This window comes from Lepisosteus platostomus, chromosome 2 (genome assembly GCF_059453375.1).
Source record: "Lepisosteus platostomus isolate fLepPlt1 chromosome 2, fLepPlt1.hap1, whole genome shotgun sequence".
In the NCBI taxonomy this organism is placed as follows: domain Eukaryota; kingdom Metazoa; phylum Chordata; class Actinopteri; order Semionotiformes; family Lepisosteidae; genus Lepisosteus; species Lepisosteus platostomus.
The window spans coordinates 2,060,840-2,079,707 of record NC_142612.1 but is presented as its reverse complement, the minus strand read 5'-3'; the positions used below and the strand labels follow the sequence as shown (position 1 = coordinate 2,079,707).

The following is an 18,868-nucleotide window of genomic DNA, read 5'->3' as shown; positions in this document are numbered from 1 at the left end:
GTGATGTCATTAGTCGATTAAAGAGGCATCTGTATTTGGACTAAAGCTGCTCATCATTTATATCAATGATCTAGATTCTGAGATAGTCAGTAAACTAGCTAAGTTCCCAGATGTGACAAAGCAATAAAAGGTGCACTCTATGTGAGAATATTTAGAATTTATATCTGGGGGTTGGGTGCTGTTAAAATCGCACAATACAAATGATTCCTGTCATCACATTACAAACAATACACAGATTTTCACATATTAAAGGTATTTTAAGTCAGTTTGTTGGAATCAGTCCAGAGAGGGGTGACTAGATACAATTTTGGGGTGAAAACATTAATAAAGAGCTTAATCTTTAAGTCTTGAACAGAGAAGACTACAAGTATTTAAGAGTCAAGTATTCAAAACCCTCAAGGACTTGACATGAGTTTGCACAAGCCCAAATGCTTGGATGCGTTTAGAACAAACAGTGAGAGACAACCTAAGGTACACAACCCTGGAGGCATTCTCAATAAAGCGCTGTGGTCTTGCGCATGTTCTTATTACCGATTTCTGCGGACAAGTCATTCCACCACTGAGAGGAGCAGGATGGAGAATGAACCGGTTCTGTACATCCTGTAGCAAGACAATCTAGTTGAGAGTCCCAGTGCCCAACAAGGAGAAATGTGAATCAGCTGGTAAGGAGGAGGTGGATTCTGTGGATTTTGCACAAAAAGAAATAAGATGCCAGAGAAGGAACTGCATGTATGAATTATCAATAGTTTTGCACCAAATTCCAAACAGAGCCATATATACAGTAGTTTTCAAAGAAAATGTTTCAATTAAATTAGCTCAGTCACTCACAGTTATTAACTCACAATTGAGCAAAGCAGCACATGGATTTAAATGCACTCGTTGTAAAAAATCACTTGAAGTGAAAAGCTGTTGGATCATTATTTTCAGGACAAATGTGGTTTTGACTGCAAAAAATTATCTACATGTTTTAAATTTGTTATAAAACTTTAAAAATATTGCCATTAAAAAAAAATTATTATGATGTACAACTGCCACTACACAATAAAGCAAAATGTTCAACCAGTACTGATCTACTAAAGGAACTGAAAAGGCCTCCACTTCTAAAGAAATATGAATCAAGTAAACATGGGAACTTTCACTATTTACTTTATGGTAAAACAAAATAAAAACGTACACCATCAGTGAGGAATTTCGAACAAGTGACCTTGGTCATAGCTATGTCAGAACTGACTGCTGTAATGCTCTACTCGCTGGGGTAGCTAAATCTACATTGAACAAACTCCGGTATGTCCAAAATTCAGCAGCCAGAATCCTGACCAGGTCTAGTGCAAGTGATCACAATAGTCCTATCCTGGAGTCCTTGCACTGGCTTCCGGTCAAATTCCGTGTTGACTTTCAAATCCTCATGCTCAGCTATAAGGCTCTGCATGGCTCGGCACCTCAGTACCTGTCTGAACTATTATCGCCCTACTCCCCACCTCACAACCTTCACTCTTCTAATTCTGCTCTCCTAACTGTCCCCCAAGCCCGTCTACATTGTATGGGTGACAGGGCCTTCTCCTGCTGCGCCCCCAAGCTCTGGAACTCTCTCCCCAAGGATATCAGAGAGTCACCTTCTCTAAACTCCTTCAAATCCAGACTCAAAACCTTCTTCTTTAGAAGAGCATTTACTTAACTGGTTCTGTTCTTTACCCCTCTGCTCCTACTTTACTTAGTACCACCATCCACGGTCTCCTCTGTGTATCGTAATTGTGTTTTATCTTGTGTGTTCTTTTTATTTATTGTTATTCTGTAAAGTGCTTTGAGAAGCCACCTTTAAAGGTTTTATTGTCTGAAGTATTTCAGAATCTTTTATGAAAAATCTATGCTTCTGATTGAATTAACTGCACATTTCTTATTTTTATCGATTGAAAAATCAAATATATTTAAATGCTGTGTATTATTATTCCCATTATTAAATAAATAATTCAATTGTTACTTTTTCTTGTTAGTCCTTGAAGCACTCTTAAGATTAAGTAGTGGATGTGTTGTCTGTTGGTAATGGATTTGAGGATGGACAGAAAGGGATGTGGAGGAAAATAGGATTATTTTTATGATACATTTCCCATGTTAAGTGCTTTGTTACCCAAAAATAATGAATAACAGAAAGCAAAAAAATCAAGAGATTCATCACCATTGAACCTCTTCTGTCCCTTCACTCCTATTTTTACTTTTTTTCCCCACACCTCTAGTTTCCTTTTTCTCCTTCTTCCTTCCTCTTTTTATATTGATGAGGGGTCTATACAGCTTGTTTAGGTCCAAAGTCTGCCATACCATGACGATCACTGACATTTATATGTGGTACCATGTAATATCCCTTTGTCTTCCTTGAAAATGCAATAAACAAATTGAACATGAAAAATGATGGTGCCTGTACATTTATTGGCAAACGAAAGCTTGACACATGATCTAAATCACACGATCTGGTCTCTCCTCATTTGGAGACAACTCTACATAAAGGAACTGGTCACTAAGAATAATGCTGAGTCGAGTGGAGCCTCACCACAGTGTATCAGGGGGTCAGGAATCAAACCGGATGGATTCTGTCTATCTGAGCAGATTCCAGTGAGGGGAGGCATATTTCAGCCCATAAGTGAAAGTCACCATTATTCTTTGGTGTAAAAATAATTTTATTATAACTTCTATGCAATTTGATCAATCTGCTACAGTTAAACTAATGTGGAATTAACAAGGAAATAACCTCCATTTAATACTAGCTCCTTCTCAGGCACTTATTCAGACTTTTTAAAGATTTAGCAAATGTTTTCAATTTCTCTCATATTGCTGTCGCGTTGCCATGACAAACTGGGGTTAAAATAAAACCGCTGTATTTTTTTTGATCTCACGGAACATGAAAATGCAGCTCCCACACAGTCCCCTGTCATCCACTCACTTAACCTAATCTTTCTTTTTATTCAGCCAGCTGCTACTTTCTGTTTTCCATTAACAATTTATTTCAATTGATTAAATCATTCCCAGGACACATGAACACAGAATGATGCACTGCTACCTCATGGTGAAAAATGTAAAAAAAAAAAAGCTAATGAGTCAATAATCCTTCAGAATATTTTAAAGGGATATAATTCAGAACTCCTTAAAAATAGAAAAACTAAGCAAGATATAACAAATAAATCAAAAATACATATACATCTGTGTAGCTAAAAACTATACTTACTGAAAAATGACAGTTTTACTGAATCAGTCATCTTTCTTATCTGGCTAGAAGAACCTTCCTTTCTTATTTCCTTTTGGAAATTTATATTTATATTTTATTCTTTTCTACTTAAATAAAAAAGGGCGGAGCGGTGACTCTGTGGCTCAGGATCTGCGCCTGTGGCTGGAAGGTTACCGGTTCGTATCCCACAGCCATCAGAGGAATCCTACTCTGTTGGGCCCCTGAGCAAGGCCCTTCACCCCAACTGCTCCAGGGGCGCTGTACAATGGCTGACCCTGCGCTCTGACCCCAAGCTATGTATCTCATGGAGAGCAAGCTGGGGTCTGCGAAAAGACAAAACCCTAATGCAAGAAACTGGATATGGCCAATAAAATGATCTGATCTCATCTTAAATCATATGAAGCTAAATAATATGAAGCTTATGGCAGCACACACCAAACAAAGTCTAATGCATGACGAGCTCCCTTGAAAATGACGGGCCCGCTGTGCAGACCTTCTCAGACCGGGCCGCTACACTGAAGGAGCCGAACGTTAAACAAGACGCTTTGCTGGGGCACGTCGACAAAAAGGAAGCGAACTGACAGCTGACAAAAGACGGCCCTCCCTCTATCAGAGCGGTATCAGAAACCGCAGGGGGCAGCTCTTCTCGGTGGCAGATGAGAGGGGCTGTGCTCGGGTTTCTCATGAAGGAGAATTAAACATACTGCAGCCAGCCAGTGCTGAACAGCAGTTTTCCCAGGTGAGCAAGGATCAAACAGTGGGGCTTCATATAACAGCTTTCAAAGCCCTAACAGCAGCCAGAAGAAGACACAGGCCCACCTAGAGGCTGCAGAGATTGATTATACAACACAGGCTCTACCGGCTCGAATACTGCAAAGGGGATTTTGTAAACCATAATCCAGAAGCTTAAGTATAATTTTCCTCTTTATAATGACAAATGACAGTGCCGACATCCAAGTCATGATATTGAGCTTCACACTACTCATGGTGGGAAGATTTCCAGATCGCCTCTAATTACTGTCCGCTCTAGATGAATCACTTTCCCAGATTCAGCCTTTTGCCTTGTAGAAAATGCTAAGAAAGAGAAGAAGACATCTCCTGTCTCAGCAAAGTACCGACACCCAACTACCAGATTTCCAGAAATAACAGAGGTAAAGTGATTCATAAGAAAAAAAAACTGTCACTGCTGCTAACTGTACCAAGCAAAAATTAAATCTTTATTATGTCAGGTGGAAATCATGTGATACATCTGTGAGTGTGCAGATCATCAATCAGTACCGAACCCCTACACTGATCACAAAATCCCACAGGCAGCCTTGACTCCAAAAAACATGAACTGAACATGATAAATTATGCACCTTCAATTTTCCTGGGATGTTTACTACAGCAGATACTGTAGCAGCCCAATGAAAGACCCACACTGTATGAAAGTGGGGAAAATCAAGACAAACTCAGTCCTTTTCTAACCTATAAATTGACTGTTTGGCAAAGCACCTAATTATTTTATATTCAGAAGAAGACAGGATTATTTGAATTAACCTAGATCTACATTTTAAGTTATTTCATTTAGATGGATTATACTGTACAGTACTAGAAATTTGTACTAAAAACAGTGCTGGTGACCTGACTAGGATAGTTGTGGTGATGTTTCTTATCAATGAAATACAAAAATTAACTTGGGGTCTAAACTACATCACAACTTTGGCCCACACAAGTTACTATTTTTTTTCTTTAACTGCAATTTTCTGTGTGCTTAAGGCTGCTTGAATCGGCTCAGTGATCACAGTGGGTTGATCCAAATTTTTTATCCGAATGACTTTATACTGAAAAGTCATGACATACTGTAGGTAAATCAGCTACGATGATCAACAGGGGGCCTACAATGAAATCCCCAGGTTAGTAGTGTGTGGTATTTCTTCCAGTGGTGACAAGCTATACATCATCAATGCATGCTTTGCTCAAGGTTGCAGAGCTATTTGTGTGAGATTGTCTCACGCCTCTCATTGACTTTTGCACCACAATGCACCTGTTCACTGGTCTCCAAGCCCTCAATGTCACAGGTCACTGAAGCTCAGCACCGAGATGCTCCAGGGGGATCAAGTCTAGGGAGCAGCACATCTGGAAAAACACCGTCACATGCTCATCTCACAAGAAAGCAGGTGTGACAGAAGCAGCATGAGGACATCACGCTGTCCTGCCGCAATCTTGCCACATCAGGATGAGCCCACAGACCTGGCAGAAGGTGAGAACCCAAGACCCGATCACTGTGCAATCCAGCTGCCATCAATCTCTACAATCGGAGTTCTGTCTGTTACATTGCTCCAGGCTGGAAACTTCTGGCTGTGGGCACTCCAGATAGAGAGAGCCAGCATGTAGATGGTGTCCAGCTTCCAACATACCAGTGGCACAAAGGCATAGCTCTCTTAATAAATGGGGCACATATTGTTTCCTTTCTGCGTTTTTGTTTCATGCCTTTCGCCAGGCTTGACATTCAACAAACTGAATCACCTCATCCCCTGCGGCCAATCAGCTCTCTCAATATTGAGGTGATCTGGGCGCTTGTATAACAAAGGCACTGAAGCGAATCAGGGTCAATCACAAATAAAGCGATAGGTTTCTGTTGATGATCCACACATACCACATATATATACACCAGGATCAATCCATGCATTAAAGGTCATTTCAAATAAGGACTCGCCTGAAAAACCAAGTCAAGGACACAGAAGAGACGTCCTGAGGAATGTACAGCATGCCTCAGAAATTCGCCAATACTTATTACACCAAGGCACACTAACCTGTAATTTACAACTCATCCATGTTTGTCTTCCCATTAATAGCTCTGATTTCCCCAACTTAACCGTATCAGCCAAAGCCCTCCTACCTCTCGGATTTTGTCTCGCTTCTCTTTGACATCAGGATCCCCTGGATCGCCATCATGGATGCCCACCAGCTTGGGCATGGGCACGGGCGGCAGCTGCTTGCTGTCCTTCTTCTTGAGGTCCTGCGCCACCTTGTTTTTCTCCGTCTGGATCTCGGCCCTCAGCTCCTCGCGGGACTTCTTCAGCTTCTCCTTGGCCTCCTCCAGGGCCCGCTCGTGATCCGCGCGGATCTTGTTCCTCAGGCTCTCCTCCTCCTCCCTTCGGGCAAGCAGACAAGGCAGGAGATAAGCACACACCAGCTTCTAGGACTTCTTACCAGAGCTAAGCACCTTTTATTTGACAAGCTATTCAGTCATAAGAATGTATTTGCAACCTTCCTTATGAGGCAAACAATCTGCCCTCCAGACCCTTATGGTAGATAGTAGCGGTTTGATCCAGGATCTCACCCAGCCTATTTCCACACCCCAGAGGAGACAGTCTAGGTTTCAATAATGGCAAGAAACAGAACAAGCGTTCAGGCTAGTACACAGTTTCCTGTACAAATAATTATGATAAACAGATGGTAGCAACAGAAAAGAGCAAATAAGAGAGGATGGACTTCAAGGTGACGCCACTTTGAGTCTTTTGAAATAAAAGAAACACTAAAACAATGAGGTTTTGAGGATGGAATGTTACACATTCAATTTCTTCGGCACCTCAACCTTAGAGGGCTGGAGCACATCTTATTTCAGCATCTAAAATTCAAGTTAAAATGAAAGGACTATGAAGATTTAAAAATGAATTAAATCAAATCTAAGCTCTAGAAGTATAAAACAACATCTGAAAATCCTGTTGAGCCTACCAGTTCTGCAGGAGATGTTTACAAATCAATAGTGGTTCATATTGCGCTAGCTAATCTACTGAACTACTATTAAAGTTTATAAAGTATGAAGAGAACTAATCAAAGATAAAACATATGTACGAAAAGTTAATGAACTCTCATTTCAGTACGTAGAATTAGCAAAGACTAAAAAATAGTGAAAGTCAGGGCACATAACTCCTGCTGCCCTGACCTCCATTGAAGATTTAACCCATTTCTCTTAGACATAATTGGAGGTTAACAATTAATAAAATTCATATTTGATTGTAGAAAAAAATCACATAAGTAACCAAAAACATGAATGTTGGGACCCTTAAGTATAAAAATCAAGTCAAGTCTGCCAGGTTTAGTGTCCATTTAAAGGGACACCTGTGAGTCTTCTTATGACTCTTCAAAATAGGACAAATTACAAGTTACTGTTTTTATAAGAACAGTTTCTCGAGCACAGGAATCTTACTGTTGTGCCACACCTTTTACAGGGGAACTCAAGTCCCAGTTTCTCGGTTATTAAATTTTGGTAATACAATAAATTAGATTATATCAAAATTGTCTAATTAAACAAAATTGTGAACTCTGTGAAAGTATTGTAAGTGGCCATGTTGTCGCAAACCCCTGATCTCGCCATGGGAGAGAGCGACAATTGCGATGTGAGGCAGCCCTTCCAGCTCACTAGTCATTGTAATGACTACAGAAATGTGATGCGATGTACGAGCAAATTAAGTGCAGGTTGTGCAGCAGTCATTTCACAGCAGGGATATTCCAACGTGATCTGCACGCAGCATTAACAAGTAGTATTTGTCATAAAAACTGACAATCTCAATGTCAAAATCTCGAAGTCGAGAACAATATTTCGATTGGATTAAGAGATGTATTCACAAGCCTGCCTGTTTACAATGTAAAGGGACACTTAATGTTTCCACATGTTTTGTGGCCTCCTTCTAAATCGCAGAATATGGCAGAAGTTACTTTGTACATTTTACTTTCATTGTGGTTTGAAATGCACTCATCAATTTCTAGCACCAAAATATAAAATTAGCACTGCAGCTCCCCTTTAAATGTTAGCTATAAAGGGGTTAATTTACTTTCCAACATTGTGACAGCCCTTTCAAACTGTCACCTTATGATTCTTCTCATGTTCTTAAATGAAAGGCAGATGGTTTCACTCCCTATTTAAAACCCAGCGTGAAATCGAAGACTCAGCAAAAGACAAAGCAAAGGAGAGCAAATGCACGATACTGCCTAAAGTAAAAACTACTCAAGGACTCATAAAAGCAATGATTTCAAATCAGAATTTTCATGAGCACCATCAAATTCACCAAAATGTTAATAGTATTTTTTTAAACAATTTTTCTCCAATAAGAATTATTTAGCTTTCAGAATTCTACTAAAAAATCATAAAACACAAAAGCATTAGCATCAGTGTGCATAAAAATTACCCATCAGGTTGGACATATTACTCAGAACATTAAAGTGTTCAAATTTACTTTTGTATAACAGCTTAAGGAACTAGTAATTATTTAGCTCATTAAGTAATCACACTTCTAGTAAAAACGTTCTCCATTATTAGGTTAGCAGGTTTATACGTTTAACATGTTTATTCGGATATTTCAAACACACAAGATGTCTTAGTAGTATTAATCCTCTTTTATAGCCCCAAACGAGTCTTCCTCAGAAGGGCTGCACCAAGCTCACATTTAAGCACAGCAAAGAGTGACATTAAGAATGTCTTTAACCCTGAAGTGGGAGAGGACAGCCTCTGCTTTCTTCCAAGTGTGAAGCTGCCATCAGATGTTGGAGGTGAGAAGAGAACCTCTCTCAGGTCCCACTTCCAGGTGGGACATGATGCTGGGTGGACTTAAGACAGCAGAGACAACGATGCCAGAACAACCCAGGGCCAGAACAGGAGCAGTCCGCTACAACTGTACATTTATATAAAGAAACACGTCCTGTACAACCATCTCAGACAATAATTGACATTTTCTGCTGCTGGTGTTTAGCAATAATTGAAAGCAATATATTTTACTCTATACATGCAAGCGTTTCTTTCATGAATTCAGCTGTGAAAAAATTAAAAGCCACATTGCAACACCGAAAACTGCACACCACACCATAGCCCACATCGCAGGCAGAGCTCCTTTGATGAGGAGCTTATTACTAGAATTACTAGTAAAGATGCTCAATTCTGTGGCCCCTTACTGTATGTCCAGATTACTAAAAAACTGGAAAAGCACTTCGATCTAAATGGTTGTAATGCAAATTTCATACACAGACCATCATCCAGTTCCAGCTATGTCTCAAAGTCAACCGAATCAATGCAAATTTTCCCTTGCATATCTGCAAACAAATCTTTTGTGGTTCCCAGTTTGTCTAAGGCATTTTATTAGAGATTGAAAGATTTCCAGCAAGCAAAAAGCTACGCTGTATCAAACACACATTTTCAATGACTTAAAAGTTGGCCTTTTAAATCAGGTCACCAAGCAAGCTTTCACGTTTTAGCAGCTACCTAATGCAAACTTGGTTTTTGATCTTCAACAAATTCAGGTCCGTTTCAAGTTCTACACATAGCACATCCCTGGAAACAATGTCCACTGCAGTGACTTTTGAGCTTGCTCAGTCTGGCCTACTTTAAGTTCCAGCTCATTCAGGTGATGGAGTCGTGTCTCACTGCTCGACGTGATCTCGTGTGCCGGGAGGCTGCCGGTGCCCTGTGGTCTCCACACATACTGCGGCTTGTGCTAGCCCCAGCCTATAAAGGAAGCTCTCCTGTTTTCACTGGGTTTAAAAGCCATCCTATAAATGCAATTAATTACAAATTATAAGCCATACGGTATTGAGAACAAGCTTGTGCTGCTGCACATGTAAGCGTGTTATTAATCAAGTGTAAAATAATAACCACAGCAGGACTGAAGCGCAGCTTCTCGGTAAGTATTGTAATGGAAAGCATCCGGTTTTTCAGCAAGATGTACACGGCCATCTCTTGGTCATTACGCCACTTTCCCTCTCCACCTCTGCCCTGTTTATCTCCAATTCCATTCTATTAGAAAGGAATAAAAGGTGTGCTACCATCTAAAAGGTGTGCTAAGACCCTTGTATTCTTTTCTTCAGGCCAGTACAGAACACAGGCTTTTTAAAATTCACTTGAATTCAGCAATGGGAACATGTCTTCTTCACACAAAGAGGAGCACAATACAGCACCTTGGTGACACTCAGAGGCAAGTGCTCCTTCAGAAAGGAAGCTATTCACTTCTCAGTTCAATCTGAAATCTGCTCTCGTCAGACACCAATGAAATTTTCAAAGGCAATTTCATGAAAGGTAAAAAGTGGGCACACCAAAAATCTCATCTCAGCGGACAAGACGCAGACAAATTTTAATCACTTCAGAAGATTCAACCAGCATGAAGCAGTCCGCCTAATCCAACCCTAGATTTTACATAACTTGCACTGCAGTGTCACTGCAAAGTAACACATTAGTTGAATAGAACAAAGCTTACTGTATTTCCCCAAAAAATGTGCAATCACTGCTATCTATTAAAAGCCCTCATAATTAACAGTGTGAACCAGAACTGGTTCAATGCATTTGCTTTACATATATCGCATACCACACACCTGAGTGCATCTTACACGAAAACCCCCAAATTATGACCACCTGTTACGTAAACATAGAGCAAGCCTGAGAGGCACAGGCTACACTTCCCACGTCTGTGCAGCATGTGCACTACTCATGCACTCAGAACCACTGATCTGGACCAAAAACAGTGATGAGATGCTGGGGCTCCATCTTGAAAAACCTATTCCTGCCAGTGGGCAATGAAAATGTATTACAGATTCCGTTAAGATAAGTCCTGGCTTCTCTTTCAGTGTAACCGGAGGAAATGTGCTGAATCTCAGCTTGTTTTTTTCGCACCCATCACCTGAGGTCAAAATGAGATTGCAAGGCCCCGCGCAAGCTTAACGCTCATTGATTGCTTGATTGATCCGTCTGATCTTCACCTTCACGGTTTGCAGTGCATCCTTCCTCCACGTCTTGACCTGTTGACACTGCTACTTCACTTCCTGTTGCCAACAGGAGAGGCTGCATGACATGTGATTTTAAAACAACGTGCATTTCCAATTATTTCATAACTCTCTGGACCAAGATCCCCCCAAATCTAATATTAAACTCCCAGACTGATGGACAATCAATTTTCAAAGGATCCCAAAGCAAACCGCACATGTGAGGAGACCCACCTCATCCATCACTGAGGTGTAGCCCTAACCTGGGCCATGTGTCGGCATCCCCCCTACTGCACACATCAGATGGACATGTGAGAAAGAGCTTCAACAGCTGAATTAAGGGGAAGGGGGGATTTCAGCATACCAGACTGCACGAGCCACGAGTGGAGATCAGCCAGGACACCAGGGTCAGTTCCTATACGGTTTCTACAAGCACCAAAGGATCTTTGACAACCTTGTAATCTGGGCCTTGTCGTCACATCTCACCTAATGGACAGCACCCTACAGCCCAGTATCCCACAGTCACCATACTGGGCCACTGGACTGGAAATACTGGTCAACTATCGGGCCACTGACACTACTCAGCATGTACAGTAGGTCTTCCTGGGCTATCCCATCCCAGCACTGACCAGACCCAGACCTGCTGAGCTTCTGACATCTGACTAGGTCAGGCGCCAAGGTGGTGATGTTGCAGCTGAGGTACCGGGTCATTTACACCACTTGTATCACTTTCCAAGACATTTTTGAAGTTTTAAAAACTCCATCAGAAAAAAAATCCCAAATGACAGAGACAATGCCACTGAGGCAAGAGGTACAATTCAAGCTGCATGAATTGTATAACAGCAACAAAAGCGATTCAAATTAGTCATCACATTATAAAGTGTAATTTAAAATCCATCAAGAAACACCTCATTAATTAAAGCCGTTTCAGAAATATTTGTCAGAGTGTTAAATACATCCTATTCAGACCACTGAAAATAATGTGAAAAACAATTATTGCACAGTATAAACAACACACAATATGAATAGCATTTCAATTATCAGCCGTTTTTACAAATCATTTTAAGTAGCAATAGAAAAGAATCATTCCATGTCCACACACTAGAGCGTAGTCAAAATTCAGCTTTGGAAAACAAGCAACAAAACTTGGAAAGGTATACTGAAGCTCACTGATGAATGTTAGCTGACATTTGAACACTTGTGTAGGGGTGGAGGGAGTCCAATTTAAAGTGCATCTGACTTCGGAGACGTTTATGTTTAGAATAGCAGTGGTTCTACGAAAGAAAGTACAGAACGGCAAGATCATTTTCTGTACAAATACGCAAGAATGTGATAATAGCTGCAAATAAGAAGACACCATTCAGCCCATTTTGCCCTTTCGTGAAGGATGCCAGAGCATCAGGCTCAACATCTTGATGGGCAGCTAGTTCCTTACTTCTAGACCTCTGCAAGTTGCCCCATGTCGTCAGTTTTAAATGTGCTTGCACATAGGAGCCACTTGTGTCCTCTGGGTCGCTTAGAAGTCCAACCTGCGGATTTAGAAAATTGATTTTGTATACTTGTGCTTTGTAGTCTTCTCTGTTAGATACTGCAAAAGACTAAAAGGCTTCAAGCTTAAACTTTCAATGAAAATAAATGCCACAGCTACAGTATTTACTGTACAGTATACAACTCAGTGACGTGAGTTAAACAGACCTTCATTGTGGGCTTATAGACATGAATTTGAAGAACCCACGGTTAAATTATTCCTAAAAAAATATACCAAACAACAAAAGAATAAATCAACAGCCTAATATTCTGTAGAGTATATTATCTGATTTGTGCAAATCCATGAAGCATGAGCAGTGAACTGTTCATGACCAGTCAGCCTGACAGCAGTCTATTCTTACAAGCCCTGTGAAAGGCACTTAGTGAAGACCTTCTAAAAACTACATGCAAAACATATAAATCAATAGGCACTTTAATCAGAAGGAGGTGAGGCTCAACTCACGTAGCATTCTTTTCAGTGAAAAGGTCAAGAATTTTTACTAAAGCTCTGCATGCATGAGTCACTGGCTATTTGCTTTTGACTGTGGACAAACTTGTAAAATGCACTTGTTGCCACCCTTAGGATTTCATATTAAAATTGCACAAGGACCGGGGCAAGCGTATGAAGAGAAAACAAACTGTAGATGAAAGGCAAAGCCACAGACTCTCACTTTCAAGGAAAATCACTTTGAACCTTGTTTAAAATTAGTCCAATTAGAAATTCTTCAAATGGAAACAAAAACAAATGGCTTCAAGTTGCATGAAGACAATCTGGGGAGTATCTGGGTTTGTAACCATCTGGCCAACTGAGGTTCATTCCCCGAAGTTCTATTATTGTGAAAACTGCAGAGCAGAGATACTGCATACAAATACAGGTAACTACAGCCTGCTGCTGGGGAATTCTGCACGGGGAGGAGAGGGATGTTATTGTTTCATGTCGCCATATTCTAATTAATACATCCCAGGATCCAGCTCTCACACCTGTACCCAATGGAAACAAACCGGGCCTTCTCTGGTCAAAGGCGGTGTGCTGTGAAGCTCTACAAGGCAGCCTGAACAGTCAGTTTCATGTCGTAGGGGACTGTACTACACTTGAATCCACAGTGCACCAGGTATAACCCTCTTTCTTGCACAGTTCACTCACAACGTGTGACAATGCATGTTCAGCTCCTGGAAACCTGCTGTTCAGCGACAATGCAAAATTAGGGTGGTGTGACAATTACATAAAAAAAACTTGCAAAGGCATGTAGAACATGTGCACCATGTACATATTGTAGCAAACATTTCAGCCTTTCACTGACTGTTTCAAATCACAGCTTTTCGGCAACATACTCAGTGGGTAACACCCACACTGACGGACTGACAGTCCTGTGTGAAATGTAGTCCCCTACGTTATCATTCATGTCTTATTTACACCAAAGAGTTGACCAATATGCAGTGGAAAACTACAAGGTCTGCATGTAACAGCTCCTTAATGAAACTGATTTGTTTCCATTACCGTTCCACGTGAGATTAAGTCACAGTTTTAGTCACTTTAGTACGGTTAAAATATTCAGAATAAATGCTTGTTCCCAAGTATGAACATGTCTTTAATTTGTCAAATGGGAACTGAAAGCCACACAAACGTAGCTGTGTGGCTTCCAAGTTCATTAGCATTTTTCTCTTTGAAGAAGGGTTTGTTCCAACATACAGTGAGTAAAATTCAGGTCCTAAGGGAACAAAATTTACTCCAAGTAACCCATTCACAATGTTAATTTGGTTTAATACACATTCCTTTTTCTTGGTCTTTTGGAGTAAAAAAAAACAAACATCATAGCCATGTCTGCATTCATACTACTAATTTATCATAAGAGCATTTCGCCTGTTACTGAAAGCAGATATACAACAAGCTCCAATAATTCCCTGCAAGTGTTAGATAAGAGTTACAATTATTGTATTAAAAAAAATAAGTCAAATCTTGGAAACACTAGTGAAGTTTAGTTTCCTTTTTGTATTTCCTCACAAGTACAGAATATGTTCAGATTAAAACTGGAAACATTATTAGGTAATATTTATGAAACATGGGGGTTGTCCAAAATGGCTTCTACACACCTACACTTTTCATTTAACTATTAATGTTACCAAGTGTGCAATACAGATTACAGTATGTAAATATGATTGGTCAAAAACTGAAATTAATAATTGTTGATAAAAACAGTTATTTTAATCATTTAAAAAGTATTTTTAACAGTGGTCCCAATTTGATACTAGACATCTTTTTTAATGTAAATGGCATACTTCAAAAAATTTAAAAAGTTCTACAGCAAACTGTCTCACTTGGATTGTAGTCACTACAGTATGTGCTAGTACATAATACATCTACAGGAACATCAGAAGAGAACATTTGGTTTCGAAGTAATATGAAAAATATTCTTCATATTGCTTATTGTTAAATCAGCTTTCATATTGTAGCACAGCTAGCAATCCTAATTTCAAGCACTTTTCCTAATAGATTAAAATATTTTTTCCATGCATTTCCTTCCACAACTCCTCCTGCTTAAATTTATGTTCATTTTGATTTAACAGCAACAAGAACAGAATTCACTACAAAGACATCAGATAGTATTGATGAAAATCAGAAGAAAATGGATTGCTAACTATAAATGAAGAGAACAGTTGGGTTATGTTCTGGTATATCAGATCATGAATTTCAGACATTTATGAAACAGGTATGTTTACATTTTTCCTGCCATTGATCTTCAGAGGTTTGAAATCTTTTCCATGACAATATTAATTACAGCTCATTTCTTAGAACTGCTGTTTGATCCTTAATTCACAGTGTCTGAATTTAATCCAGCAGACTTTCATGGCATCTCTTGCGACTTCTGTATTTTTATACACTACTTTTCTTTGATCTATCATTGTGCGCTTGAAATACATAACATTTCTAAGGAGAAACAGATTTTCAGAATTAGCATGTATAGCACACACACCTATCTCAGATGGCCAGCAACATCAACCCAAATCTGCCCTCACAAATTTTTTCATAACACACACTTTTACAGCTTAGCTGGCACTTAAGAGGAGTGATGTAATACATCTATTTAGTGAGTCCACTATTTTTCAGAAATAAGTCCTGTAAGAGAATCCTTATTTACTCCGAGTAGGAGTATTTTCAAAACGTCAGCTCATATCAGATTAGGTTTGATTTAGACAGGAGAAATATTAACAGAAATAATGAAATCTGAAATAATGAGATTTAAAGCCCCATAAACTAACCAGATCAAAAACCTCTGTACAGTAATCTCCCCGCTATACGGATTTTTATATGAGATATAATAATTCTCACCTGTTTTTTCATTTAACAAGCAGATTTTACTTCTTACGAGCTGGGCTTTCATAAAGCTTTGTTGAGATTCCTCTTTCCTCATCTTATCAGATCAGAAATGTTATTTATTTACATTTAAAGTTTTTTTTATAATAAAAGCTTGTATGTATTAAGTTCATATAGTACAGGATATTACCTAACGTTTATGCATTCGCTCGCAACTGTAACAATGTAACTACTTTATAGCACTGTACTGTAAATGAGCAGGAGTGTTACTGTTTTCCTACCTGTTGTTTATGCAGCAACTTTAAACACGTTTACTCTAACACTTAACGAGAAATGTTATTGTTTTCATACTTAAGTACCAGTCTGTGCTGTATTCAAGTGATGTTTAGGTGTTTAAGTGAATATTTTTGTGTTATGTTCTTTTTAACACCCAGGATTAAAGTTACAGTAGAGGAAACACTACCCAGAGCCAAAAAAAACACTTCTACACACTCCAAAATATATCCCTCTAAAGCTGAAACAGAGAGAAGCAAACTGAATGCTGTAAAACCCACTGGCACCAGCACTCTGGTAAAAATGACTTGGTCTGGAGCATAACAGCAGCTCAGCAACGGGCTACCTTACAGTCAGACACACAAGCAGTGGCCCTGAAATAAAAGCATTCCTTGCGTTTGAACTGAACATACGCCTCAATTTTTATGATCACCTGTATGAGGAGAAAATTATATTAAAAGGCCTACAGGGAAGAGAGTAATGGTTTGCACCAGGACAGAGCATTCACAGTGTTAACATTCTGAGCCCACAAGCCACAGCCCACCTTCTCCTCTCCAGCAGGAAGAGGGGGAGTTGAAGGAAAGTCTGAGCATTAGACAACCCAGAAACCTAATGCTGCACTTGGCAGATGCACAACGCTCTACTTGAAAGGCTTTCTCCGATACGCTGCTGTGAAACGTGAAAACTTGGTTCTACAATCTCTTGCGACGCTCTTGACAGGCTATACCATACAATACAAAACTGCAGCCTTGTGCTTTTACACTAAATGTGAAAGGATCTACCAGCCAGGATAGATAATTTAATTTACAACCTGTGCCGTCAGTTCTCAACCTGCACGTAAAGAGCACCTTCTAACTGAAATTTCATACTAAGGTTATTCAGAATTAGGATAATAAAGGTACTCAATGCAACTGCGGTATCTGAATTTCAGCTGTTAAGTGAAATCCCAATTAAGAAGTAACAGAAGCACGATTTCAATGTGATAGCTTGATTGGCTTCATATGCTTCACTTAGAGAATGGCAACCCAAAAGAAGAAAATTGGACCCATAAACAAGACACGGGTCGAAAAAAGTCTACTGAAAGCCTGAGTACCATTTCCAGGCCCACCAGTGAGAGCTCAGGGCACACAGCTGTGAAGAGCACAGTTTCGACTGAGGATGACCAGCGGGCAGGAGCTGGCATCGGTGCTGTGTCACCTCCAGAGCCTGGCTTCACACGGACCCCCCAGAAAAGCAGCAGTACAGATCAAATACGTCAAAACCCCTTTGAGCAATTCAAGGCCAAGGGGCTGCAAACCCTCAGTTCTGTCCGCAGGTGCGCAGGTCACTGGGTGGGGTGCTGGGGGCCGACCGCAGGAGGGTACCCCCGGGGAAGCAGCAGGCCTGGCGGCGCTGCCAGCCTCTGTGGGGGCTGGGCGGAGGGCGCGGGTGTCGGAGACGGAGAAACCAACAGCAGGAGCCGGAGATCTAGAGGGTGTCCCGGGGTAACCCGCGATCCGCGGCCTGCCGAGCTGGGAGGGGCGCTGGGGCTCGGCGTCGTCTAAACGGCATGGCAAGGCGGGCCGGTCGCGGGCCCAGGCCTCAGGGGCACAAGACAGAGTCATGGTATTCAGACAGAAGGGGCCATGTTTAGGGATATCCTCCACTACAGATCTCCACATCACTCCAATCTGCCCTTTTAAAACGTTTTCACGGGATCGGCAGGTAATGTAAAACCAACACTTTGCCGGACCTGAACCTTTGAAAGCTACTGTTACAGTTATTATTACCGTGCCAGAGAAATAAAAAATTCAGGTGCCGCCAACTACACCAACCATTCGGGTACATTAGTGGAGAAGTCATTACAAGTGGAAGGTTATGATTATTTATTTTACTTATTAACTAACCGCTCAGTCAATTCCTGTTATTCACTATTTTCGTAACCCTCTGCCCTCACCCTTTGTAACACTATCAAGGCACTTTTCTACCCGTGTACACTGTGAGGAATCGAGACCACCAGTGTCTCCCTCTACCTGTACTGTACAGTGTCTAGCTGCTCCATAGCCAGCTAGATATCAGCTCATCGATCTCTTCATTCATGACACACAGTACTGAGCACCTATACTATCTGAATGGTCTTATTTTCTTTTTAAACAATACGCCTCTACACTATACCATATGCATTTCAAATGCTCTTTCACACAACTGCTGTTCATTGTTACACAAAAATAAATGCGGCCTGTTCTCTCATTATTAATTTGGCAAGGGGCTTTATCCAAATCCAAGGTGACACATTTACAGCAGCAACATCACCACTATGGTCATGTAACCAATAAAAATTATAAGGTCTGCAAATATATACGAAGTAGGTTACATAATGACCGATAATATTCTCTCATATTCTGACATCTATCCAGGGAATTTATAGCCAGTAACACTCACACTTAGTGATTTGCTCAGAAGAACAAAGCAACACATGGTAAATGAAAAATTAAAAATGACCCGTCTTTATTTGCCAAAACATGTCATTCCTTCATACTTCAGAGGCTGAGAAGATCATGAACAGGTGAGTTTGACTGGGTTGAATGCTCAGCGCCTGACTGATACACAAATTGCCAATCACATCTTAATGAAGAGGTAGCACAGAGGTGGACACAGCCGCTGCCAATTACTGAACAGCACTTTAAATGCATTGGAAACATGACTCAGAGTTTCTCATTAATTTTAAATTGAAACAGGAGTAATTCAGAATAAGTACTGTACAAACCAAGTGAAATGGATTTAAATGTAAACTCTGCAATTTGCATTTCAGTACAGATATGTTTGCATTT

At 40.3% G+C, this 18,868-nt stretch overlaps 1 protein-coding gene across 3 annotated transcripts in view; it reads right to left on the bottom strand.

Moving 5' to 3' along the window:
• man1a2 (mannosidase, alpha, class 1A, member 2) overlaps nucleotides 1–18,868 on the bottom strand; it is a 158,107-nt gene that overhangs the window by 122,433 nt on the left and 16,806 nt on the right. For all 3 annotated transcript variants that reach the window (XM_088644796.1, XM_088644780.1, XM_088644788.1), the window contains one exon: nucleotides 6,096–6,351. In XM_088644796.1, the coding sequence (XP_088500922.1) occupies nucleotides 6,096–6,351 (256 nt within the window). The remainder of the gene's footprint in view (nucleotides 1–6,095; nucleotides 6,352–18,868) is intronic.